Raw genomic sequence first — 27,906 nt, 5'->3', positions numbered from 1 at the left:
TTATTATATGATAAAAGCAAATTCAGCGCTGGGTGATCAGGGAAGGGGTTCAACAACTCCCAACGCCTGTCACACCCAAAGAAGACATTTGTTCTACATTTATTTCCAGCTACTACATGAATATTCATTATACATAAGTATAAACATTACACATTGTTAGGTACATGAGTATAAACATTACACATTGTTAAATCAGACATTCCACAGATATTTCTTAACAAGCATTCATAATTTATTGTTAAATCAGACTTTCAGCAGATGTCCGCTTGTTATCTATACAAAGTTATAAATTTTAAGAAAGATGCTATTATCTAGCTAACTAAACAAAATTCTCCCACTATAAATCTTACACAAGGTAAAAGGGAGGTAACTTGTTTTATCTCTTTATAGGGGCCCAATTAAGTTTTATGACTTGTTTTTCTTTTCTCTCCAGGTCATATTGACCGTACACTGTTTTCTCTTAATTAGCTCGAATCATTTTCTCAGTTTATCACAGAGGCGTGCACGGCTATTTGTGTTATTTGCTGCAGCCTGGCGGGACATGTCTGGGCTTGCACCGTGTGAGAAGCATGTTTACCCTGCCCCATCAAAACATCTGCAGTAACCGTTTGTAAGAGGTTACGTGCCCCCGCAGCCGAATTTGCAATCGTTTGTTTCTCTGCTAGCTGCTTCAGTTTGGATTCCCACATTGTGTACTGCATTTAGGTCATTATTAAGCGAAATAGTGTTTTGAAATCATGAGGGGTAAACACTTGGTACGCCCCCCCCCCCCCCCCCAAAATCTGCATCTATCACCCCCAGCAACACTATAAGACCTTTTAAAGTAACGGATGATCTGCCGATTAGTAAAGCTGCTTTTTTGTGACTCAAGGGGCCACATGTAACAGCCGGTAGCTGCGCGACCTCCGTGTCCCTCAGCGTTAAGTCTGTATTGCTGGCTGTGCTGGCGAGCAGTTCGCAACCCCCCAACCGGAACGCCCGCAGCATGAATCAGAGCGCGGCCAGTGCCAATAACGCGCTTAGCGTACACACCGCCCGCCTCAGCACCGACAGCCCTGACCCCGCCAGCAGTCTCGGCTCGGGCAGGCGCGCGTCCCCGGCGCTCTCTCGGACCATCCTCTCCTCCTCGGGTCGGAGCAGCAGTGGCAGCTGCGCCCCCCCCCGCAGCGGAATCTACAACCGCCCGTCCTTCTGTCAGCCGTCCCGTCCCACCGCTCCGGAGCCGCCGCAGCCCGACTGGGGCCCCCGGGGAGCTGAGTTTCTCCTCTTCCTCCTCCGCCATCAGGCTCTCCTCCGCACAGGAGCGGCCCCGAGCCCGGCGACGGCCGCGGCCCCCCTCCGCACAGATCCCGGTCAGGCGAAAACAGACCCGGAGAAACTTTTAAAGCTGCTGCGTCCTCCGCGCGCCCCGCCCCCCTCCCCCCCCCGTACTCGCGCCCACGTGTTCTGAAAGTTAGGAGAGTATAAGTTTAAATCCTTTTCCTTATCTGTAAATTCTGGATCCTCTTCGGAGTCGTCCGACAGAGAAACCGACGCTGCGGCGGCGACACTGTGTAAGCGAAGTTTGCAGGGACGGGGCAGTGGTGAGGTCTTTGTTCCTGGTCGCGCCGCAGGCTCCGCGAATGACGGTGGCAGTGACGGCGGCAGTGGCGGCGCGGAAGGCGTCATCCCCGGCGACACAGGAGATGGCGGCAGCGGCGGGGCATGGGGCGGCGGCGGCGGCGGCGGCACACAAGGCTTCGGCTCGTGCTGCGCCGGCGGCTCGGAATCACCTGCCGTTTCTGCGTGGTCTTCTCCGGAGCTGGCATGAGCCTGCAAAGCCTCGAAAACTGCTCTCCATTATGTTAATAGAGAAGTAGCCATTTTATTGCCTAGCGTGGCGCTGTCCCATAGTTTGTAACCGATATCGTCCCAAACTCTCGGGTCATATATTGAGGTAATATTTAATGTGGGAACAGCTTTGGATGCCCACAAAAGGACACGTTCTAAATTTTCTTCTTCTACCATCCTCCTGTGAAAAATAGAAACCCAGTCGGGCAATTTCCAATCAGAATTTTATTATATGATAAAAGCAAATTCAGCGCTGGGTGATCAGGGAAGGAGTCCAACAACTCCCAACGCCTGTCACACCCAAAGAAGACATTTGTTCTACATTTATTTCCAGCTACTACATGAATATTCATTATACATAAGTATAAACATTACACATTGTTAGGTACATGAGTATAAACATTACACATTGTTAAATCAGACTTTCAGCAGATGTCCGCTTGTTATCTATACAAAGTTATAAATTTTAAGAAAGGTGCTATTATCTAGCTAACTAAACAAAATTCTCTCACTATAAATCCTACACAAGGTAAAAGGGAGGTAACTTGTTTTATCTCTTTATAGGGGCCCAATTAAGTTTTATGACTTGTTTTTCTTTTCTCTCCAGGTCATATTGACCTTACACTGTTTTCTCTTAATTAGCTCGAATCATTTTCTCAGTTTATCACACTCCCATATTTTTTAAGGAATTTAGCAAAGGCTTGCGAGACTGTCTTTTGCTGTTCAGTTAATGGAGTTCCCAATTTGTTCTCGGCTGCTTACCTTAACGTCCAGTGAAGGGTAATTAAGAGCTCTATTTTTGTCGCTTCCTTTCAGCAAAAATTCCTGTAACGTTCAGCCGAGCTGCACTGCCGGAGAAACAGTTTAGTTTCTGTCACTGTGGGCGCCATTTGCAGTGCATTAAGAGGAATGGACTCAGCAAAGGGGATGAAGAACTGAGACTTTTTTTCTAAGAGTCGCAGCCCTTTTATAGCCAATCACAAACAGAAAACATTCCTTATAAGGCAAAAGGTGTAACTGCAACTTTGCCCTTGTGACCACTTCCGTACAAATGTGACTTCCTACTTGTTTGCCAAAGCTTGGATTTTAGTTTAGCTTATCTGCTCTAAAGCTGGGATTTTTAAAGCCTGTTTTGAATATGGCAAAAAAGAAGGATCTTTTTAGAGACATAACAGAATACAGTGTTCAGGAGAGCTTCAGTTTCCAGTTGTATAGGGATAGTCTTGTCACAAGGGAAGCTAAAACATTCGGTATATTGACTTGAAAATCTGTTAGTTGTTGGATTGTTGTGTGTTTGGGTTTTCTTTAGTAGTTATGAGCTAGAACATTACAAACAAACCAAAACAAAAACCTACCACCAAAAAAACAAAACTGAGGCAATGAAGTCCAAACAGATTCAACTTCCTTTGTATTGAGTCACCTGGTATAGTTTGGGCAGCAGAGATAAATAGCTCCCAAATACAGAAATGTGAGTCTTAATCGAATGCATTAAACTTGTAAGTTTCTTTATACAATTTCTGCTTTTGATCTTAGGTCCTTTCAGTTATCTTGATGATGTCCCATTTAAGATAGGAGACAAATTTAAAACCCCAGCAGAGGTTGGATTACCCATTGATTTCAGCCTGCCTGATTCTTCTAAGCTTGTCAGAGAAGCCCAGGTAAGTGATGTGTTTTGCCTTTCTGCTCTCTTCCCCCTGGCCCTCAACATGTGGTGCTATAAACTGCAAGTAGTCACAGTTTGCACACATATTCAATGTTATTCTTGACGGTCCCATAGTGTCATTTTGTATGTCAGGCAGTAGTTGCAGAAGATCTGTTAGAATGTATCGAAAGATAAAAATAAGATAGGCTGTGCAAAAAGCTTCTACTTTTTAAAAAAATTAATAATATTTATTTTAGTGTATCTACTTCAAAAAAGCAGAGCGTTTTTGTTGTAGTAGTTATAGGTCTAAATATTACCCTGACTGAGTAGCATTTTTAAGAGGAAAAATGCTAAGAACTGATATACCCATGCTATGGCATGCTTGCAGAATCTTGTTTGAGGGTAACAAATGTTTCTATGACCATATTTTATGTGTTCTCACAATAGTGGGAGGAAGAAATAAATTTTCAATTCTTGTTTTCTGTGCAGTTCTGAGTGGGAATTCTTTTCCAGCTGTAGGGCAAACAGGTTACAGCTTGGTACATGGATGGCTTCCAGGTCTTTGAGGAGCATGTCTCTGTTATAATAAACTCATAGTAGTATAAAATCAATTGCTTTAGTGTATATGTTGAAAATCTAATCTCCAAATGCAGGTTGTGATACAAGAAGTCTAATTGAACTATGTTTTCTTGTTTGGGTCCATGATTTTCCTTGGTCAGTCCAAACTGATGATTGTTTTAATTTCAGTTGTGACAGATGATTCTTTTTTTATCTTTTTTTTTTCTGCCCTGCAACTCATCCACTGGAGAGCTGACTATCTCAATTACCCTACATCATGACTTTTTCATTATAACCACTAAATGATTACCTGATTGTCCTAATACACATATTTCCACCCAGTTAAGGTGGTGTGGAAGAGCTAAAGGAGACTAATGTCCTATTGCTGGCTTCATTGTGCTAAGTCTCTATTTTCCTGCCAAGCTGAGGCTCAGGTATAGTATGCCCAATTGGCCTGCAGCACCCTGCATAATAGGATGTGACTATGTAGAGTATGCATCTTGCAGTGCAATTTGACTTTTTTTACAGCTGTAGTGAGAGCTGTTAAAAAAATAAAAGTGCAGGGAAGCAAAATTGCCCAAATCCATATATTTTTATATAAATACCCCCCTTTTTTAATATAAAAAAAGTATTTGGTCAGTTTTGGTCTATATATATAACCATACACACACACACACACACACACAAAAACCCTGATAGCTCTGCTCAGACAGCAAAGAATGTGTAACGAGTAGTGCTCAGCACTTCTGCCAGTGATTTGTTTTTCAAAATTGCCTTGCTGATAAATTGAGTAACACACCTCTTGGAGTCTTAGAGCTAAGGGAATGGAAAACTTTTATGCAGTTGAGACAACAGGTCTCTATGATCCCACTGGAGCCTGCTATAGGATAGGATGTGGCGCAACACATAGTGAGTCCCAGAAAAAGCTTAGTAGAGGCCTAGCAAGCCTTGCTGGTTTGTTGCTCTTTAGAGATAGGAATTTGTATGACCTAGCAGTCCCATGGTAAGAGCACTCCAGTTATGTGCCATTATCCTGGCAAGGGTATTTTATGACTTCTTGTGAATCACAGGTAGGTTATGCCTTGGACGTAGCTTGTAGCCTGTGTTCTCTGAACATTTTGTGGTTATTTAAAGAGCATTTGAGGCTGTTCATTCTTATTAAGATATTAAAGCTTTAAGTAGATTTTGTCTGTTCAGAATTTTGTCCTCTCAACCAGGCCACTACTGTGACCAGTAAACTGGTAGTGAGTAGCTTACAAATGGCTTCCTGTGCTAACCTGTCCCTGAAGGAGCTGATGTTAAATGAGAAAAGTTTGTGAGATCCTGTCATGCCAGTAACTGCAGCAAATTTTGCTACTGCAGGTAGTTGTCATCATCACTGTAGCCAGTATATCCCCTTTGACTGGTGAGCCACTGGCACTGGAGTAAGAATACCTCTTAAACTAGTGGGTATAAAACTATAATATCAAGTCCCTTAGAAATATTTTAGGGGGAACTGAGTAATATTGTATTGTTCTTTGGATGCAAAAATACTCTGCTGTAGTCTTGAATGACTTGTGGAACTTGTGGACAGGAGGTAGTTAGGTGGTGCCAAATCTGGATATGATTGTCTATCTAGTAGACTTGCCCTTGCTATATCTGTTGTCTTGGGGGGAGAAGGTGGGAGGGCTGTGAAACTGATCTTGGGATGATCAGTAGCTCTATAGCAAAACTAAATGTAGGAAGGAGGCAGAATATGATATTCTAATCCAGACTACAGACAGTTTGGTGCTAGAGACTAAAGGAACTACTTCTGAGGTCTTTTAGTTTTGCCAGTCTGTAAACCTACAGACAAGATATGCTGGGAAAAATTGATGCCTGTCCATGGTGTAGTGGGTTGAGCCTGGCCAGATGCCAGGTACCCACTAAAGCCACTCTCTCACTCTCCCTCTGCAACTGGACAGAGGAGAGAAAAAAAACCAGCTAAGGATTCATGAGTTGAGATAAGAGCTGGGAGAGGTCACTTACTGATTACCTTCACAGGCAAAACAGACTCAAAGTGGGGATAATACTTAAATTTATTACTAACAGAATCAGAGCTGAAGAGTGAGAGATAAAACAGTCTTAAAAACACCTTCCCCCCACCCCTCCTTCCTTCCATGTTCTCCCTCCTCCCCCCCAGCAGTGCAAGGGGATGGGGAATGGGGGTTATGGTCAGTTGTTGTTTCTGCCGCTGCTCAGAGAGAGGAGTTGGAGTCCTTCCCCTGCTCCCGTGGGGTCCCTCCTATGGGACACAGTCCTTGATGGACCTCTCTGGTGTGAGTCCATCCCTTGGGCAGCAGCTCTTCCCAAACTGCTGTCCCGTGGGTCACTCCTCCATGGGGTGCAGTCCTTCACGAATGAGCTGTACCAACATGGGTCCCCCACAGGGGCCACAAGTCCTACCTGGGAAAAACCTGCTCCAGTGTGGGCCTCCCTCTCCATGGGCTGCAGGTCTCCGGCAGGACCCTGCTCCATCTTGGGCCTCCCACGGGGTCACAGCCTCCTTCATGCATCCACCTGCTCCAGCATGGGCTCCTCCATGGGCTGCAGGTGGGTCTCTGCACCCTGATGGTCCTCCATGGGCTGCAGGGGCACAGCTACTCCACCATGATCTGCACCATGGGCCACAGGGGCCACAGCTCCAGCGCCTGGAGCACTCCTCCCCCTCCTTCTGCACTGACCTTGGTGTCTACTTTGTTGTTCCCATGTTCTCACTCCGCTCTTCCCTGGCTGTAATTCTTTCAGCACAATACCTTTCTGTTCTATGTTATCACAGAGGTGTTACTATCACTCTTGATTGGCTCAGCCTTGGCCAGCAGCAGGAAGTCCGTCCTGGAGCCAACTGGCATTGGCTCCACCACACAGGGGAAGCTTCTAGCAGCTTCTAACAGAAGCCACCCCTGTAGCCCCCCCCGCTCCCAAAACCCAGCCACAGAAACCCACTACACATGGTAGTTCATGTAGCTCTTATTCTATGTTACTTATGTTGCTGTTAGAAGTAGTGACTATGATCCTTATAATTTATCTTTTTTCTCCTTTCCTTTCCCCTTCACCCCCGGCCAGTATGACTTCTCACTGGAAAAGAAAACAATTGAGTGGGCTGAAGATATCAAAAAAATTGAAGCTGCCCAGAGAGAAGCTGAACACAAGGCAGAAGAAGTGCTAGCAAACTCAAAAGCAGCTCCAGAGGACATCACCAAATTGGCGTTCTCAGAGGGACCTTGCCCTAAAGTCATGCCTCCTCCTATTAACCCCATCCTTGCTAGCCTGCAGCACAATAATATTCTTACTCCCACGCCAGCCAACAGCAGTGCTGTGAAGCAAAAGGTTCTCAGTCCACCTCATCCAAAAGCAGACTTCAACCCAGCTGATTTTGAATGTGAAGAAGACCCTTTTGACAAACTGGAATTAAAAACTATCAATGATAAGGAGGAATTAAAAAATATTCTTGAAATTCACGTTGATACTACTGGGCCAATTGTTGCCCAGCTATTAGATAATACTTTGCCCAAAGGAGAGTCTGTGTTGCAAGATGAGAAAGTTCTGACATCCATAGAAAGGGCTACGCTGGACTTCAAACCCCTTCACAAACCCAATGGCTTTATCACTTTACCACAGTTGGGAAACTGTGAAAAGATGTCCTTGTCTACCAAAGTGTCCCTGTCCCCTATCACTTCAGTGAGCAACATCAAATCCCTGTCCTTTCCTAAACTTGACTCTGATGAGAGTGATCAAAAATCATCAAAGCTCATGAGCACTTTCCACAACACTACCTGTCTCTGCAATGGTGCTTTGCTCAGTTCTTTGCAGACCTGCACTCAGAATGAAGCCAATGAATTGAATGGACACCATCTGGTTGGTCTTTCTGCTGTAAATGAGGACAGTGGCATGGAGACATCAACATTATCCTCTTCATCCAGGCTGCCTTCCCTGGCTGCATCAACAGTTTGTACAGAAGAAGAATCATCTCAAAGCACAGCAACTATGGTAAACATGCAGTGGATTAGAATTGGGGTTGCTGGGGAGATGTGGAGGTGCAGAGGCAGATGTTGCTTCTAAAATGTCCTGTGGTTTTAGGTTCATTTTATGGGAGAGATATGTAGATCACGTGTGGTAGTTCCTCTTCATTTATGTTGCAAATTGATCAATTAAACAGGTCTTCATGTTGGCAGTTCTGAACCTCAGATTATTACTCTGCAAGTTCCCCGATATCTGATATTTTTAGACCAATTCTGGTGACTTTTCTTTCAGCTTTTTGGTACTTGTTCATAGTTGCACACTATTGAGCTAAGCATATGAAATGAAATCTTTGTACAGTCCAGTGTTTTGTCTTATCCAACTGAGATATATAAGATTCTGAACTGGTCTTAGGTTTTTAATTAAATATCTACTAGATTTGTTCCTTGGCTTGCTTATATGTTTGCTGGAAATAATGGGAAATGCAGGCTTTTCAAGGAATAGAAGCAATCACAGATTAAAGAAACACATGTGCTGTGTCATTCAGGGGAGAAAAAGTGCTTACACTTGACCTGGAGTGAAAGAATTGTCTTTTGGGTTTCTTTTGTGGGGGGGGGGGGTTTGTTGTTGTTGTTTTTTTAACATTTAACTTATTTATTTTCTTCCTGAGGTACTTTCAAAATATAACCTTTTAAAAGGATGAAAATGATGGTGGTCTGAAACCTGGTATTTCCTTGTAAAGGAGGGAGGAAGGATTGCTTTGTGGATACCAAAAGCAGTCTTGAGGATCATCTTGGATCACTAATGCTACAGTTGGTGGCTGTACAGCTCTGAGACAGGAGTCTGATGTTTCATTTTCTCAGACTTGTAGCGAGTTCCAAAATTACTTTGGGGACACTTAACTTCATGCCAGTTATTGTCTTTGTGAATAAGAGCAGAAATTTGAGTAAGTGTTGTGATTTAACCCTAGCCAGTAGCCAAGCTCCACACAGCTGCTCGCTCACTCCCCTACCAGTGGGATCAGGGAGAGAATCAGAAGGGTACAAGTTAGAAAAGTCATGGGTTGAGATAAAGACAGTTAATTAGGGAAAGCAAAAGCCATGCACACAAGCAAAGCAAAATAAAGAATTCATTTGCTACTTCCCATGGGCAGGCAGGTGTTCAACCATCTCCAGGAGAGCAGGGCCCCATCATGTGCAATGGTGACTTGGGAAGACAAATGCCATAACTCCACATGTCCCCCACTTTCCTCCTTCTTTCCCTGTTTTTATATACTGATGCCCTGATTTTGGCTGGGGTAGAGTTAATTTTCTTCCCGGTGGCTGGTATGGGGCTGTGTTTTGGATTTGTGCTGAACACGGGGTTGATAATATAGAGATGTTTTTGTTATTGCTGAGCAGGGCTTGCACAGAGCCAAGGCCTTTTCTGCTTTCTGTACTTCCATGCTGAGGAGGGGGCTGGGGGTGCATGGGAGGCTGGGAGGAGACACAGCTGGGACAGGTGACCCCAAGTGACCAAAGGGATATTCCAGACCATATGGCATCATGCTCAGTATATAAAGACCTATCTGTGTCTCCTCCCAACCTCCCATGCACCCCCAGTCCCCTCCCCAGCATGGCAGTACAAGAAGCAGAAAAGGCCTTGATGTCGTGCAACCTCTACTCAGCAATAACAAAACATTTCTATGTTATCGACATTGTTTTCTGCACAAATCCAAAACATACTAGTACATACTAGCTCCTGTGAAGAAAATTAACTCTATCCCAGATCGAACCAGCACATTCCACCCCTTATTCCATACCATTTACATCGTGTGCAGGTCCTACACTATCCAATACAACTTCATTAACCACCACCCCCATTTCCATTCCTTGATATAATACACAGATATCATTCCCTTAGTCTATGGACCATCCTTGAAAAATGTCCACAAAATGTCCTTTGAGTTCATTTAGTCCATGACTTTGGGCTCCATGTGTTCCGGTGGTCACTCAGGACAGGAGAGGTGGTGTGTTGCTTGGAGTTAGTGGGCACCATGTCCAGCTCAGGTCGGGTCACTGCTGTACTTGCAATGCTGCTTGTAAGGCTTCTCCTCCATTGGTTTGGGTGGCTCCTGTTATAGTAATTCCTGTAACATACAACTCAAATCATGGCTGACAACAATTTAAAGGTATATCCATTACAATCTCCACCCCTGGTCCTTTTAGGATGGGTTATAGGGTTCAACATTACATTGAACTCCTCCCCTGGCTGCAACAAGGGGTTCCTGCTAGAGTCCCCCATTAGTATAGTCACATCATAGTCCTCCATGGCTGCAGGGGAACGGCTGCCTCACCATGAGCTGCAAGGGAATCTCTGCTTCCCCTGCTCCAGCGTGGGGTCCCTCCCACAGGAGACAGTCCTCTTTGAACTTTTCCAATGTGGGTCCTTCCCATGGGCTGCAGTTCTTCACAAACTGCTCCAGTGTGGGTCCGTCATGGGTTCACAAATCCTGCCAGCAAACCTGCTCCAGTACAGGCTCTTCTCTCCACAGGTCCTGCCAGGAGCCTGCTCCAGTGCTGGCTTCTCGTGGGATCACAGCCTCCTTTGGGTATCCACATGCTCCAGTGTGAGGCTCCTCCACAGGTGGCAGGTGGATCTCTACTCCTGCGTGTACTCATCCACAGGTCACAGTCCCTTCGACTCAAGTTCACACTGAAGTTCCAGCCTGTCCAGTACAGAAGCACAGGAACAGCAGCAATGCCCTGGCAGCGTTGATGGAAGCGTTCTAGGAGTCGCAGGTGGTGATGGTAGATGACCCATGATTCGGATCCATATAAAAGAGTAGACAGCACAATGGCTCTGTAAACACTGATCTTTGTACTTTTCTTCAAGTGTTTATTTTGCCAAACTCTTTTATGAAGCTTTCGGGAAGCACTATATGCCTTTGCTAACCTGTTGTCTATCTCTCCGTCAATCTTACTATCCGAGGAGATGAGGCTACCTAGGTAATTAAACTGCTGGACTGATTTGAGCTCTGATTGGCCAATGGTGATATGGGGATGATGGAAGACCTCCTGAGGTGCAGGTTGATAGAGGACTTCTGTCTTCTTTAAGCTGACTTCCAGCCCAAAGAGCTCAGCAGCGTCTGCAAAGCAGGATGTTAAACGCTGTAGAGCTGCTTCTGTGTGGACCACAAGGGCAGCATCATCAGCATAAAGCAGCTCCCGGACAAGATGATTTAAGGTCTTAGTATGGGCCTTCAAAGGTTACATAGAGAGCTTTATTCTGTTCCCTACACTTCTCTTGCAGTTGTCTGAGAACAAATACCATGTCTGTGGTACTCCTGTTGGCTCTGAAACCACATTAGCTTTCAGGTAGAATTCCTTCTGCCACAGCGGGTATTAATCTGTTCAAGAGTATTCTTGCTAGGATTTTGCCAGCAATGGAGAGCAGAGTAATACCTCAGTAGTTTGAACAGTCTGATTTAGCTCCTTTCTTCTTATACAAAGTGATGATGACTGCATCACAAAGGTCTGATGGTAGTTTGCCTAGTTCCCAACAGCGCACCACAAACTCGTGAAATTTAGCATGGAGTGCTTGGCCCCCATGTTTCCAGACTTCAGGTGGAATTCCATCAACCCCAGCTGCCTTGCCAATTTTCACCTGCTGTATGGCTTTAAGAGTTTCTCCCAAAGTGGGGGCAATATCCAATTCATTCTTCACCAGTTGTTGTGAGATGGACTGAATTGCTGAGTCTTGAACTACACGGCTATTACTGAAAAGGGTCTGAAAGTGTTCAAACCAACGATTCAGAATAGAGGTTTCATCTGTCAGAAGCGTTTGACCATCTGCGCTGAGTAGAGGGTTTTGGACCTGGTATGTAGGCCTGTATGCTGTTTTCAAGGCCTCATAGAATGCCCTGTGATCACCCGTATCTGCGCATAATTGAGTTTTTTCAGCTAGATTGATTCACCACTTGTTCTGGATGTCACGGAATTTCTGTTGGAGCTTGCTGCATGCAAGACAAAAGACTGCTTTTCTTACGTGACAGGATGGCAGTGCAAGGTGTGCTTGGTGAGCAGTTCTCTTCTTCCTCAACAATTCCTGGATCTCTTGATTGTTTTCATCAAACCAGTCCTGGTTCTTCTTGAAGGAGAACCCTAAGGATTCTTCAGAGGACTGCAGGATGCTGTTTTTAATATTGTGCCAAATTGTTTCAGGAGAGGAATCTGCAGAATCTGTGGAAAGTTTTTCGAGCCTAGTTTCAAGATTTGCCTGGAACCTAGGCACAATACGGTGAGGTGATAAGCAGTACAGCAGCAGTGAAAGCAAAAAGCAGCCACCGATGATTACTAGACTCTAATATACAGTCAGGCAAGCAAGCCCATGGCAAGCACAGGAGCCTGCCAATAATAAACAGCTGCAACTTTTACCTAGCACATTCCAATCAAATCTGTCATTATCTTGAATCCTTTCATCCCCAAGTTGGGCACCAAAAAGGACTTGTGGTTTAACCCCAACCAGCAACCATGTATCACATAGCTGCTCGCTCATTCCCCTACCAGCAGGATTGGGGAGAGAATCAGAAGGGTACAAGTTAGAAAACTCACGGGTTGAGATAAAGACAGTTTAATAGAGAAAGCAAAAACTGTGTACACAAGCAAAGCAAAACAAGGAATTAATTTGCTACTTCCCAGGGGCAGGCAGCTGTTCAGTCATTTCCAGCAAAGCAGGGCTCCATCACGCATAACGATTATTTGGCAATACAAATGCCATAACTCCATGTCCCCCTCCTTTCCTTCTTCTTCCCCTGTCTTTATACACTGAGCATGATGCCATATGGTATAGAATATCCCTTTGGTCAGTTGGGGTCAGATGTCAGAGCTGTGTCTCCTCCCAACTTCTTGTGCACCCCCAGCCTAATCACTGGCAGAGCAGTATAAGAAGTAGAAAAGGCCTTGATGCTGTGCAAGCACTGCTCAGCAATAAAAAAAAAAAAAATCTATGTTATCAACACTGTTTCCAGTATACAGCCCCATACTAGGTGAAGAAAGCTAACTGTACCCCAGCCAAAATCAGCACATCTGTAAACTTGTGGATATTTTTTTCCCAAAAGAACCTAAGATCTAGATACCAATACTCATGAAGCCTAGTAAAAGCTGTATAGTCAAATCCTCTAGCTGGCTCTAAAGTAATCTGGTTGCTTCTGTCCAATATAAATGCTGCTTCAGTGATTCTGTGGCCTTACTGACATACTGTAGATATGTGCTCTGAAACAAGTGACACAGCTGCTCTCCTGTTGTTCTCTCGCCTCTTTTTAGACTTAGGTAAATGCATTATTAATTGCGAATTACAGTATTCTGACAACTCGTGTTTGTCAGAGCACAGCAGAACTGTTGTTTATTGATGACTAGAACAAATTTAATGCAATAAACTTTGGCAGAAGCAGCAGTGTGCTGAGCAACTGCTTACTGCTACTGCTACAGATCACAGGTTTGAGAGGTGATTGTACGATTGTATGTAGCTCAGAGGTGAAATCTTGAGGTATGACACATCTCTGGGGACTAACATGAAAGATCACTCACAACTAGATAGATGGGCATTCAGATGATCACATTTTCGCTCTAACTATTCAAATCTCTATGCTGCATTAAAACTTATTAAAGACCAAGAGGGAAGGTATATTCTCAAGGATACTGTAAGGAAAGATACAAACCAACAAACAAAAATAATAAAGATCTTCATTTGAAACTGTTTCTACTTTGAAAGTAGCAAACCAAGAAATAGGTATGCCAACAGAACTAGTTCTTTCTGTTTAAATTCCAAGACTTCAGAATGTACTTGTTTCATATTTCCACAATATGGTCCCAGTGGCTGGAAAAGGACAGTTGAGTTGCAAGAAATTGAATCACAGAATCATTTAGGTTGGAAAAGACCTCTCAGCTCGAGTCTAACCTTTGACTGATCACCACCTTGATAACCAGACCAGAGCACTGAGTGCCACGTCCAGTTGTTTCTTGAACATGATTTGAATGGAAGTAAATGTAACAAAATTTTGAAATTGAAATTGTTGGAAATTGAAGTAAATGTAACAAAACTCCTCAGAATGTGAAAATGATAGAAGGAAGTCACAGTCATCTCTGTGACTGGGAGCAAAAGGGTCATGTGTCCCTTCGAGGTTACACAACAATAAGCCTGTCCTTTTTAGAAAGCCTTGAGACAATTATATGTCCCAGTGTATTCCACAGTGATTTTTATATAGAAATTTTTTTCTTACAAGACTAGAAATTGTAACTTTGGATTTGGAGTTACCACTGAAGTTTATGCTTTACCAGTGAATTGGATCTAGGGTTCTTTGGATGGAAATAAACTTGTGATTACTGAGACTGCACTGATTCTGTTCTGGGTGGTCCCCTCTCCTCAGAGTGTTTTTGGTGGGGGTTTTTTTGTGTGCTTGGGATTTTTTGGTGTTGGTTGGTTGGTTGGTTTTGTTTGGGTTTTTTGTTTTTTTGAAGCTCACTATTTTGCTTTTTGCAGCTTTGGCAGAGTGGAGAAATGACTAGTGAAGTCAACAGGTTGGAATTAAACAAAGCTGATCAGATACCCAATTAGTATGATTCATTTAAAGAAATCTAGTTGCAGGAGAATGGGGTACAAAATATATATCGCTGCAGTAGCATGATGCATGCAGGCACACCAGCTGCAGACAGGGCTCCCGGCCTCTGTATGAAGTCCCTAAAAGTAAGCACAGTGTGCAAGCACATACTGAAAGCAATGCACATTTTCTTCTTGAAGGGCACTGAAATGCAAGTTTGAGATGTAAGGGGGCATGGCTGCTGAATGACCAGTCCTGGCTTTGTCCCCTGCAATTCCTTTATGTGTTTTCCTCCTCTGCTGGAAGTCACTGACCACAAGCACAGGTTGTCAAGCTCAAGTACATTGAGGAAGAGGAGTTGGTCCTGGACTCTTGAATCTCTGGTGTCAGAAGCAGTTTTGGTCTTCCTGGCTGCAGCATCGATAACAAAGCATCATCCTTCAGTTTGATAACCAGTTGATTTCAGGGCTACTCCAGAACCCCATTTCAGTGTATCCCATATTCTAATGCTTTTTGTTTTGGCAAAAGTGCCTGGAGGAAAGGAGGTGTGTGAAGAGCTTTGAACCCCTCTACCACCATGAAGAGAGGTTCTTGCATAAACCAGTCCATCAGACCAAACATAATTTCTTGGGCTTTGTGTCCTAGAAGATAAATTCTTACCCTGGAGATGAAAATGGGCAGAAATACAGAACAAGGCCTTCTTTCCCCCCCCCCCCTTTTCCTCTCTCTCCCAATAGATGGAATTTGTCAAAATCCTAACATATATTCTCAAAATTGTTTTTCTATTAATAGTTTTTTGTTGTTGTGGGGTTTTTTTTTTGTTTGCTTTTTTCAGTTTGGGCCCAAAGAAGGCTTTTCTGAAAGAAGTGGACAAACTTTCAAGCTATCTATGTTGGCTTAAAAAGGTATTAAGAAAAGGCAATAAACAGAAGGTCTTGGTCCTAAGTAATTTCTTGTAGTCTGATTTAAAATGCAAGAAGACTTTTAAATGGATGAATTGAAAAGGGCAAAGTTCTGACTTTAAGCTGCTGTTATCTTGGGCAAAGTAGTATAAAATGATGGGTTGGTTCTGCCCTCTGGCAGCCTGGTTCTGCAGAAATGGAGCAGGTGTACAGCAAGGAACATTACCCAGCCTTGTTGGTGTACTGAGAATGGGACCAAGTGTTGAGCATTGGTAGAAAAATCACATGCTCTTTTTAGCCAATGTGCCATGTTGTTCGTATATGGTGGTGTTGTGGATAAGTGATTTAGGTCACTTAAAGAATCATGATCTAAGGTATTAGCAAAAGTGGTTTTAATATGAATTTTCTAAAAGTGCAACTTAAAGTTTGATGGCAAGGTTCACTCTATTACTTATTACATGGATGAAACATATGAAGAAAAATTGAGTTACAATTGAGCTAGAATGATTTACACAGAGACCAAAGATGCAAAAGGGTAAGGGAAACCCTTCCATTGAGTCATGAAGTTCAGAGTGGACCTCCTTGCTTTCTAAACTCCTGACAGAGCTTAGGTGTGACTAGGTCCAATTTTAGTATCAGACTTGGATGACCATTTATGTCTAATGGAATTAGCTACATGGATTTCATTAGTATTAATTCAGCATGCTATCAGTCACTTAACAAGGATTTGTTGTGAATTAAAGGGTCTCTCCACCTCAGGTAAGGAATCTCAAAAATTGAGAGGCATCCCAGCTCAAGGGTAGAGTCACTGGTGTGCAGTCCAGTTGCAACTTACAGAGAACTCAAATTGGACTCACCTGAAGATCTGTCATTGGTAGAAGGTCTCTTTGCCTCAAGGAGTAACCTTGAGAAGCATCCTAACTCAAGGGGAGATGACCACCCTGCAGCCACACTGCCTAGCAGGGATAAAGTGGTTGGCTCTTAGTCAAATTGCATATGATGGGAAAGGTATGCATGAGACTCCTTGTACCCATAATTTTCTTTGTCCCTTGTTTAATAAGTCTTGGAAAAGTCACACGCTATTCATGTGTTGATCGCACAGTCATGTTCCAAGCTCATATGCATCTATGTTCTCTGCTTCTTTGTGTGTTTCATAGAGCTACAGCTCAGACCTTTATCTCCTTTGGAACCTGTACCAAACTACTGCAGGTTTAGTTAAGGGGGTTGAGTGCATCCATCACAGGTGTATCAAATGCAGTGCTTTGAGAGTAGAAAAGAGGTATATGTTTCTCTTACTCCTTCTCATGGTCAAAAAAAATTAAGGGAAGTCTCTAGGCAATGATTTTAAAATTATTACTATCATTCAGGCAGTGTAGCACTGGGTCAAGCTGAACAGGAGCCAGCATGTTACACTGAGCTTTGTGAACATGTAGAAGTCACAGTGACAGAATAAACAAGCTTACAATTATTATGAGAGGGGACACATCCTTCTTGAAGTATAATCTGTTTTTGTAGAGTGCTGAAAGAAGAAATTATCTTTATGATGTCTATTCAGTAACTACACACAACTGTGTAATGTCTGCATCCCACATGTGGAAGCCTGATCAAACCACAAGTCTCCCTAGTATAGTAAAGTTATTCCCAGATCTCTCCCATAAAACCCTTCTTCCCCAGCTGTAGCAAATTCTGTTCACTAATGCATAATATTTATAGTCATCTTATTCGTGTGTTGTCCAACAGGTACACCCAGACTACAAGGAAACAGAAATCCCTACGGTAAGTTCACAAATACCTGAGTGCTTGCACTGGATCATATTTCTGAAAATCTCCAGAAATAGTGTTCGAGTACAGAAGGTGATGAGTAAACTTGGGGTAAAGGAAGCAATCTGCATGCTTCCACTGAGATACAGGGTTTGACTATATCATAAGGTTGGGTATTGAAAGGTTTTCATCCACTGGTAGGAGAGGGTATGTTGGAAAGAATTTGGGTTGTTGGTTGTTTTGAGGATTAAAAAAGTATAGTGGGAATCAGACTATGTGCACTGCTTGGTTTCATCCGAACAGTGAGTAACTTCCCAAGGGCAGTCTAGAAAGCCTCTTGGATTAATTACATGGGGTATCCTGGTTCTGCACTATCACCTCAGCCTCTGGATTTTCCCCTTTAGGTAATGCATCAAAATTTCCTCGTGTCTAAAGTGCCCAATAACACCAGCTGCACAAAGCGGTCAGGTGGCCCCACTCCTGAACTACAGCAGGCCCTCTCTGCTAGTGAGAGGCAGTGCATAGAGACGGTTGTCAACATGGGGTATGCACCTGAGGACGTCCTGAAAGCCATGAAGAAGAAGGGGCAGAACATAGACCAAGTAAGAGCTTGTGCAATGGGGAAGAAACCCTTGATTGGATGCTGATTCTGCTGAGAAACAAACTTGTTTTTGCAAAATGGATAGGGGGGAATATATTTATTCTAACAGGGGGTTGCAGCCTGTAACTGCTGGGACATAAACCACTAGAGAAGTTGTCATCTGGCAGGAAAGGCTCCCAAAACAAGTGTCCACACTTGTTTCTGATGAGAGACTGAGTTGGCCACACCTGTGGGTGCTGGGTCAGAGCTGCACTGAGCTTGGGATGGACCCTTAGTTCCACGTGAAGCTGGGAGAGGTACCGGGCCTTCCCAGGGGCCACAAAACCATCTGAAGGAAGCTTAGCATGGCTCTATGCCATGCTTAGTGCCATGTGACAAAAAACCAGCCAACTTCCCTTGTTCTAAGAATGGGTTGCAATGCTGATGTCTCTCCTTGTAGAGAGGGATTTGCCCTTGCAGGCTTACAACACCCCTGAAAGGCTCTTGCAAAGCACTGCTGACAGACTTTCTTTTGTGTGCTGTGTTGCTTCCTGCCTTGTGCATTGCCTCAAATGCTTGCTAAAACCAGGTCACTGAGCATAAAGCGCTGCAGGGTGAAGCATGGCTCTAGGTCTTGAATCTGCTTCAAACAAACATTTTAAAGCAGGGAGAGTATGGCCAACTTTCTGTGTGGGAAACCCTAGGTGGGCTGTGTGCAGAGCATTGCCTGGCAGGACTGTGCCTGTTGCCTGGGGAGGAGGAGCATCCCAGTGACTCCTTCTTGTGAAGCTGATCTGCTTGCTGGCTACCTACACATCGAGAATTATTTAAGCTGTGTGCTGGAGTGAACTGTAGTATCAAATGGAAAAAATGTCCCTTAGGATGGTGGTTTTAAATCCTGCTGTATTTGCAAGCTGCATTCTTTTCTGTACCTAGCATTACCTATCTGACCTTTCCCCTTAACTCTCAAAACTGAGGACAGATAAGAAATTTGGCAGTGGTTTCTGTGTGTGTGAGCTGGGATTTGCAGCTCACTCACCAGTATGCTGAGTTGATCTTGAAAGGTTGACTGCTTGTGGATGTCTGAGAGGAAGCTAAAAGCTGACATATATTGACTGCTGAACCTACAGTTTCATCTTAAAAACTTGTAGTATAAAAAGCACAGTTAAACTTCTAAAGATTGGCTTGTGAGACTGTTTTGACTAGAGCAGAAGATGATGTTCAGAGCTGGTGGGAGAACACAGGACAGAAGGGCTCGTCTGCTTTCTCTGAACAAATTCTTGCATAAAGACTGTCTCAGATCTACTAGGAAGGACTTTATCTGAGTCCCTGGTGAAGCCCAGGGTAAAGTTGTGCTGAGCCCCTCTGAGTGGATAAAGATGGTATTCAGCCACATGCTGCAAATGCTACTCTGCAAGCTTAATTTCTTTTCTTCATTCCCCACAGGTTTTGGATTACCTGTTTGTACATGGACAGCTTTGTGAGAAGGGCTTTGATCCACTTCTTGTTGAAGCAGCTTTGGAAATGCACCAGCGTTCAGAGGAGAAGGTGAGGGCGCAATGTGTGCTAGAATAGAGAGAGTGTGCAGTTCCTCTGGCTTTTGTGTAATGCTGCCTTATTTCCAAAATTGACTGCTGAAGAACATTGCTGTGGTGATAAAGTGAATATGTGTTAAAGCATTAGAATTATTCCGTGTTGCTTTATCATTCTCACTTGAATGCATTTTTATGGGGACAGGATTTTTTCAAGACCCTGATTATTCTGACTGTAATGTTTTGAACCCAGAGTTCTCTTGTGGGCAGGGTGCTCGGTATAGAGACAGTTAATTTCAGAACCAGCAAATTATCTTTCAAAATGTGTCAACCTGCCCTGGCCATGAATTTTCTCCCTTGTACAAATGCATCTGCCTGGCTGCTCAGCAAATTGGGTTAGTGGTCTCTCTTGAAGAAGATCCAAAATGTTTTTTGAGGTCTGGATGTTTTGCAAACACCAAAAATACAGAGGCAGGAACAGGTAGCCAGCTCAGAAGACAGCAGTATCTTTTAAAGTTTGACTGTCTGTTGTGTGCCAAGTTATTATATGAAAGTTTTAGAGGTACAACTCAACCCCCCCAGACATAGAATCATAGAATGGTTTGGGTTGGAAGGGACCATAAAGATCATATAGTTTCACCTCCCCCTACCATGGGCAGGGACACCTGGAAGCTGGCCTTGAACACTTCCAGGGATGGGGCAACCACAACTTCTCTGGGCAACCTGTTCCAGTACCTCACCACCCTCACAGTGAAGAATTTCTTCCCAATATCTAACCTAAACCTACCCTCTTTCAGTCTAAAGCCATTCCCCCTTGTCCTGTCACTACATGCCCTTGTAAATAAGTCCTTCTTCAGCTCTCTTGTAGCCCCTTTAGGTACTGGAAGGCTGCTACAAGGTCTCCCCAGAGCCTTCTCTTCTCCAGGCTGAACAATCCCATCTTTCTCAGCCTGTCTTCATAGGAGAGGGGCTCCAGCCCTCTGATCATCTTCATGGCCCTCCTTCAGACTCGCTCCAGTGAGTCCATGTCCTTCCTGTGCTGAGGACCCCAGAGCCGGATGCAGTACTCCAGGTGGGGTCTCATGAGAGCAGAGTAGATGGGCAGAATCACCTCCCCTGACCTGCTGGCCACACTGCTTTTGATGCAGCCCAGGATATAATTGGGTTTCTGGGCTGAAAGCGCACATTGCTGGGTCGTGTCCAGCCTCTCATCCACCAGCACTCACAAGTCCTTCTTGGCAGGGCTGCTCTCGATAGGTTCATCCCCCAGCCTGTATTGATACCATCATTTGTCCTGACCCAGGTGCAGAACCTTGCACTTGGCCTTGTTGAACTTTATGAGGTTTGCACAGGCCCACCTGTCAAGGTCCCTCTGGATGGCATACCTTCCCCCCAGTGTGTCAGCTGCACCACATAGCTTGGTCTCATCAGGAAACCTGCTGAGGGTGCACTCAATCCCACTGTCCATGTCACCAACAAAGATGTTAAACAGCACCAGTCCCAATATTGACCCCTGAGGAACGCCACCTGTCACTGGTCTCCACTTGGACATTGAGCCCTTGACTGCAACTCCTTGAGTGTGACCATCCAGCCAATTCCTTATCCACTGAGTGGTGCACCCATCAAATCCTTGTCTCTCCAGTTTAGAGACAAGGATGTCATGCGGGACTGTCAAATGCTTTGCACGAGTCCAGGTAGATAACGTTAGTTGTTACTAATGTCATATATATGCCTTCCTGGCTTTCTTGGACTTGGTGATGAGCTTGCAAACAGAGGAACAGTGTGAAGATGGGAGAAGTGATCTAGTTCAGTAAATGAATTTGCTACAGGCTGAACTCCAAATCTGGAAATGGCTAGTCTCCTGATCATGCATTTCAACCTGTTTTGGTTTGGTTTGATTTTGTCATCATTCCCCCAAAGTGGGGTGGAGGTCCTGTAAATGGCAGGGGGTCCATAAAAGTCTGATCAGTCATTCGCTTCTTGTTACTTTATTTTTTACAAAATTCAGGGAGGATTTGTGGTTTATGTTGGTAGTATTTTACACAGTGTGTCCAATAGGATTTGTGCTAATCCCACAAGTTTGCCCTAGATCTGAAGAGCCATTTGATAGCAAGGGCTACTGTGATGTTCCCAAAGTAACTAAAGAAATTCAGATGCAACAGTAGTTGCTAGATGTGGGGGAGTAGGGTGACATTAATCAGAGTTCGTTAGGGCAGGCTGATAAATTTCGTATTGGGAGAGACACCCCACAGAAGGAGCTTTGGTGCCCTTGCTGAAGAGGATTTTGGAAATGCAGGACTGCAAACACGGGACTGAAGGTGAGGCTCCATGGGCTACTGCACCCAGAGCTCTGGCAACTCTGGTGTGAGCAGACTTTCTCCAACCAGAGTTGAAACAGGCTGTACTTGGGGTGTAGAAATCCACCCTATGGGGTGCCCAGTCACTGAAGACTGGCTCTGTGCTAAACCTCCACTGAGCACTGATCCTCTTTTCTCTTGCGAATAATGGACTGTCTGTGTCTTTCAGATCACAGAGCTTCTCCAACTAATGAGTCAATTTAAAGAAATGGGCTTTGAACTAAAAGACATTAAGGAAGTCTTATTATTGCATAACAATGACCAACAGAATGCTTTGGAAGATCTAATGGCCCGTGCAGAAGCCAGCTGAAAACACATTCCTGGATTCTCATCATACAGCAGAGCAGGACCAGCCCTGCCACCTTCACATCCAGGGTGACTTAATCTCAACAGGAAGGAGTCTGGCTTTTTGCATATAAGGGAGAGCGTCTGCACGAGTCTGCCCATGTGCATCCCTCTAGGATTTCTTTTTCCCCTGAGAACCAACTTTCTTTCTGAAATTAAATTTTTAAAGTGTCCTTTCCTAAGTTTCCTTTTTCCAGCTTGGCCACAGAGAATTTAGACTGCCCAGCCTCTACTGGAATTGTACATAGGTAGAGATGGAGTGGTTTCTCCCACTCATTGTTGCACCGGAGTTGAACAGAAGAACATTAAGTTGGTTCTGAAACTAGAATGCTTTGGTTCTTTGAAGCTGCTTTCATGGTATCTGCTTGTACTGAATTACTTGACTGTGTCATAGTCCAGATTAACTGGTTAAATTTGACCTCTAGTGCAATGGAGTTTTATTTTTTAGGGGGAAAGTCTGCAACTTAGTAAAACACTGGTTTGTAAACTGTCACTATGCACAGAGAACCTGTTCCTCTTGGTTTTTTTTTACCCATGCATCCAACACTTCTTCCAGACATGAGTGTTCAATGTTGAGTGGTGTTTAAGTTCCCTTGAAACAGGTAAGCTGTGAACTCTATCTAGACCTTCAACTTATCTTGGTTCTTGAACCTGAAGGCAGAGAGCTGGAGCTCAGTATTCTTAATCCCCCAGGTTTGTAGGATATTTAAGGCAATGCTCTGCAAGGAAATCAGTTATCTTTTTGTTTTAAATAATACTTGGTGTGATGCAGGAGGTTTCTTTCAAGCACTTTCTTTAAAAGAGATATATTCACTGCACTAGTTCCATTTCTCACACTGCTATAGAATTACATAATAGCATCTAGTACTAGAAATCAGGTTTTGGGTTGGTATTGATAGTTAAAGTTCTAAATACTTAAAATATCAACAGTCTTGAGGAATCTTTAAAGTAATTTGCTAAATATTTTGATTTTGAAGAAGAACATCTAATAAAACCCTCAATATAAGTCCCAGTGTCATGGTTCCCATCTCTCATGCTCTTTGGCTTCAGCAAATTAACAACTTGCTGGATCCTGCCTGCCCAAGTGCTGTCTGCTCACGTAGACACATGTGAACACTGTGTGTTGGGCAGAACAACCAGAGGTCTCCAGGCAGATGGCTGCAGTGGTGCAAAAACCAAGCCTAGGGAATTTGTGTTACAGCACGGAGATGGGAGCATTGAGAACTTAGGGAGAACTTCGCTCATTTCCTCAGTTTAGGTTTTCCAGTAGGAGGTTTTAGCTCATCAGGACCCCGAAGGAGATGACATTTGTCTCTATTATGTAGTTAACTTCATATAACAAAAACATGTAATTTGGGTCCAGTGTTAACTCCTGGAATTGTCTGTGAGGTTCTCAACTACATTAATTACCTTTACTTAAAATAATGCTGAGAAAATATGTACCTGGTAAGTATCTAAGAGATGTGGAGATGAATGATGAGTAGGACCAGGACATTGCCTTGCACGTATCCCATAGTATTGAGCTTAACCAGCTTCTATTAGTGGGGCTGAAATTAAAACTTGTCTAAGAAGGACATTCAGCACACAGAGGCCTGTGGGTGCAGGTAAAGCAGTTGCCCAACTTTCCTTCCTAGGTGAGAAATGTGACAGTTTGAAATGAGGAAATGGGGTTCCTGATTAATCAGAAAAGCTGGAAAACAAAACTCAAACTGCTTTACTGTCACTGCTGAGAGCATTCAGTTGTGTTGCTTGTTTCACTTTTCTCATAATTATTATCCAAACAAATCTGTCTGGTACTAGGCAATCCTGAAGGGGCAAGAAGTCTTGCCAGCGAAGAAACGACTATTTAGACCAAACTTCTGAATAAAATCATCTCTTCGGTTGTGTTAATGTGTTTTAAGTTTTTTCAGTCTCTCCACTACAGTAACCACTCTGCTTATGGAGACTGTTGTACTAGTGAGAGCAGAGAGGTGAAGACAGAAAGTGATACCTATAAAAGCTGGTGGTCTCCTTCCAAAGAGATGTACCCCTCTGTGTCTTCCCTGGTGATGCTGCTCTTGCTTTGTTGGTGAGGTTTCTGGATTTATATCTGTATTGGGTTTGCATGGCCAGGTTTTGGTAGAAGAGGGGCTATGGGCATGGCTTCTGTGAGAAGATGCCAGAAGCTTCCCCCATATCCCATAGAGCCAATGCCAGCTGGCTCCATTGCTGGTCAAAGCTGAGTCAATTGGGAATGGTGGTAGCACTTCTGTGATAACATATTTAGAAAGGGGAAAAAACTGCTGTGGAACAGCAGTGTTATGGTTTAGCTAAATTTCTCCATACCATCATGTGGTTTTTGAGGAGGGCGGGGGGACACACTTTGCCCCCCCCCCCCCCTCGGGGGGGGACAGGGAGGGACGAGGGCTCCCACTGGGACAAATCCCATTAGAACTTAGAAGAATAAAACTGCTGGCACAAGGGAGGCCTGGTCTCTTTGTCCTGGGCTGTTACTCGGAGGAGTTTGCTGCTTGCCCGCTGTAGCCGCCACGGGGGGACCTGCTTGGCTACTGCCGCCCGCCCACTGTAGCCACTGCGGGGGACCTGCTTCGCTGCCAGCCGCTGTGGGGGGACCTGCTTCGCTGTCGCGGCTCGCCTGCTGTAGCTGCTTTACTGCTGCCAGCTGGGGAAGCCCCCTTTGTGTGCATGGTGAGCTGTTGCTGGGGTTTTTTTCTCCGTCGCTCGTCCCTGTCGTTTCCTGCCACTCGGAGCCCTGCCACCGCTACAGCCGCCAGCATCTCTGCCTGGAGTCGCCGCTCCCGCGTGGCCGCTGCTGCCATTGTTACTGCTCATACAGTCACAACTCTGCCCAGGCTGCATCGGGACCACGTGACCGTGTCGGGACTGCGTTGTCATCTCGGCAGCACAGAGTTGAGAGAGTGGTTTTGGGTGACATTTCCTCTGTTATTGTTTGATCATTGTTTTATTCTGTTTTGTTCTCCATTTTTAGTAAAATTGTTATTCATTTTCATACTCCACTCGAATGCCTCATAATTTCAAAATTGTTCGTAATTTAGGGGGAGGGGTTTCTATTCCATCGGAGGTCCCGCCTCCTGGTACACTGTCAATAAAACCAAGACAAGCAGCCAAAAAAGAGTTGAGCATATGTGAGAAACAACTCTGCAGACACCAAGGTCAGTGAAGAAGGAGGGGGAGGAGGTCCACTAGGGGCTGGAGCAGAGATTCCCCTGCAGCCTGTGAAGACCATGGTGAAGCAGGTTGTCCCCCTGCAGCCACAGTGAAGGAGATATCCACCCTGCAGCTTGTAGAAGACCCCATGCCAGAGCAGGTGGATGCCCAAAGGAGGCTGTGACCCTGTGGGAAGCCCATGCTGGAGTTTGCTCCTGGCAGGCCCTGTGGACAGTAGTCCACATTGGAGCAGGTCTTCTGGCAGGACTTTGACCCCATGGGGGACCCATGCTGGAGCAGTCTGTTCCTGAAGGACTACACCCCATGGAAAGGACCCATATTGGAGAAGTTTGTGGAGGACTGTCTCCCATGAGTGGGACCCCATGCCGGAGCAGGGGAAGAGTGAGGAGGAAGGAGCAGCAAAGATGACATGATGAACTGACCGCAACCTCCATCCCCCCTGTACTGATTAGAGGGGAGGAGGTAGAGAATTTGAAAATGAAGTTGAACCTGGGAAGAAAGGTGGAATGTTTTAAGGGTTGTTTTTATTTCTCACTAGTCTAATCTGCTTTGATTGGCAATAAATTAAATAATTTACTCAAGTCAAGTCTGTTTTGCCTGTGATGGTAATTGCTGAGTGATCGCACTGTCCTTATCTCTGCCCATGAGCCTTTTGTTGTATTGTTGTATTTTCTCCTGCCCTGTTCAGTTGAAGAGGGGGAATGATAGAACAACTTGGAGGGGATTAATCTGGCGGCTTAAGGGAGAGGCAGTTCTGAAGAAACATGTAACAAATGACACAATGTGATGAGACTTGAATGTTGTTTTGGGCACTGCATCGCTTAGTTACTCTGGTACTGTTGTTCTCTCCTGTCAAGTTATGAACAAAACAGCCTGGATGTGGGGAGGTCCCACTGATAACTGGTGTGTGGCTGGGCTCTGCCCTGCTGCTAGCTGGTGAGATGATGACTGCATCCCCAGTAACACTTGAGGCCTTAGGGCTTTTCCTTAGGTTCTTGGACCAGATTGATTTATGTACCTGATTTATGTACCTGGCACTGCTTTAACTTTATCAGACATTGTTTGGCCTTCTTGTGCTAGCTGCTGCCAGATACTGAGGTCTGGGCGCCTTGGTGGAAAGGTTTGTGAGAAGTGTAGAAGCAGATCCAAAACTGGTGGCTGTGCTTTGAGCTGCCTGAGCTGCCTCCTGATGGTTCTGGACAGCAGCAGCTTGGTAAAGAGTCTGACGCTGAAGAGCCATCAATCACCCACATGGCAGCCGAGGGCTCCCACTCTGTCTGCATAAGGCTGGAGACCTGTTGGGATGAGAGGTGCTGCTGTGGTTGTTGACTTGTTTTGAGTGACTTCGTTTTTGGGATCCTACAGTCAGTGAGAGCATGCCCCGAGGCTTTCTTCAGTTAGCCTTGTGGCTCCTGCAGCAACCGGAACACTCCTGGGCAGTGCAGGTCACCAACCCCAGATCCTTTGTCATCAGCTTTTCTGCACAGTGTGTGGCTAAGCAACTCTCCATGCTGGGGAGACTGCAGGCTTCTGTTGCAAGGGTCATTTTGCTACTGCCACAGGCTGTTCAGGTCAGCTACACATGGCTGGAGGTTGGAGGACAGCTTCTGAAACATCAGCTATTTCAGCAGGCCAGGTGTGAAGGGGATCTAGTACTGATTCCCAGCCCCAGTTAATCTTTTGCAATCAAACATTTTTACAGTCATTTTGGAAACATTTACTTTAAAACAAATGTTACCAGACTTCTGTGGTAAATTGAATTTTATTTTAAATTATGTCAATTATTCAAATAAAATATCAAGCATCTGCCATGAGCATTAATAGTCTCTGTTACACCTGAATACAAAAATGAACCCATTTTAGTTCTGTATTTATTTGATTGTACATGGCCAGGCTCTTTTAATCTCAGACTGCTGTAATGACAAACACTTTCACATATGTTCTTCAAGTTGAAATGAAAAACTTTCATATCAGGTGTCAGTATAATATCAAACAACAGGAAGGAGATGACATTTTAAAATGCTCATTTAGCACATTTTCACACAAGAATTAAAGTAGCATCTAGGTAATAACCTTTTATAGTTTCATACTGTGATTAACAAAGTCTTGAGTTTCTAGAAGTTTTTGAATAAGAGTTTATTATATGGAAAAAGCAAGCAGCCGGCTGGGTGACAGAAATGGGGACCAGTTTCCCAAATCTGCACACCTACTACAGGGTACATTTAGTATTTATCTTAGCTACTTCATGCATATTAATTATATCATATACATATACATTCTACAGGTTTTTGCTAAGTATTTAATATATGGGTTTTCTTACAGCTAAAGCTAAAAGGGTTATCTCTACAATCGGTCATAATTCATGCATTCTTGGACGAACAGGTGCTTAAAGATTTAAAGTTCTACCATATTTTATTCTTAGGATAGTAGGGAGGTTTTAGGGCTTCTTGACCTTGTAAGGGTCTGTTTTATTTCTTTATGGGGGTGTAATTAAGTTTTACAATCCATTTGTTTTATTTTGATGTAATCACCCATTTGTTTCACGAATCACAATTATTTATTTATCACAATTCCCTCCTTTTTTTTAATTAACTTATTGATTCGTGACTTTTTGATTTTTATAATATTACCATTGTATATTTTGTCTTAGTTATT

At 44.2% G+C, this 27,906-nt stretch overlaps 1 protein-coding gene across 1 annotated transcript in view; it reads left to right on the top strand.

Moving 5' to 3' along the window:
- The window catches only part of LOC135405202 (ubiquitin-associated protein 1-like), a 54,367-nt gene extending 31,058 nt beyond the window's left edge, over nucleotides 1–23,309 (top strand). Inside the window, exons 3-8 of the mRNA XM_064639887.1 lie at nucleotides 3,364–3,488; nucleotides 7,115–8,038; nucleotides 17,228–17,263; nucleotides 17,653–17,850; nucleotides 19,275–19,376; nucleotides 21,887–23,309. Of these exons, the coding sequence (XP_064495957.1) occupies nucleotides 3,364–3,488; nucleotides 7,115–8,038; nucleotides 17,228–17,263; nucleotides 17,653–17,850; nucleotides 19,275–19,376; nucleotides 21,887–22,027 (1,526 nt within the window). The 3' untranslated portion in view covers nucleotides 22,028–23,309. The remainder of the gene's footprint in view (nucleotides 1–3,363; nucleotides 3,489–7,114; nucleotides 8,039–17,227; nucleotides 17,264–17,652; nucleotides 17,851–19,274; nucleotides 19,377–21,886) is intronic.
- The last annotated feature ends 4,597 nt before the right edge of the window (nucleotides 23,310–27,906 follow it).

Source organism: Pseudopipra pipra, chromosome W (assembly GCF_036250125.1).
Source record: "Pseudopipra pipra isolate bDixPip1 chromosome W, bDixPip1.hap1, whole genome shotgun sequence".
NCBI lineage: Eukaryota > Metazoa > Chordata > Aves > Passeriformes > Pipridae > Pseudopipra > Pseudopipra pipra.
Note: the sequence above shows the minus strand (reverse complement) of the source record. Positions and strands in the feature narration are given on the sequence as shown.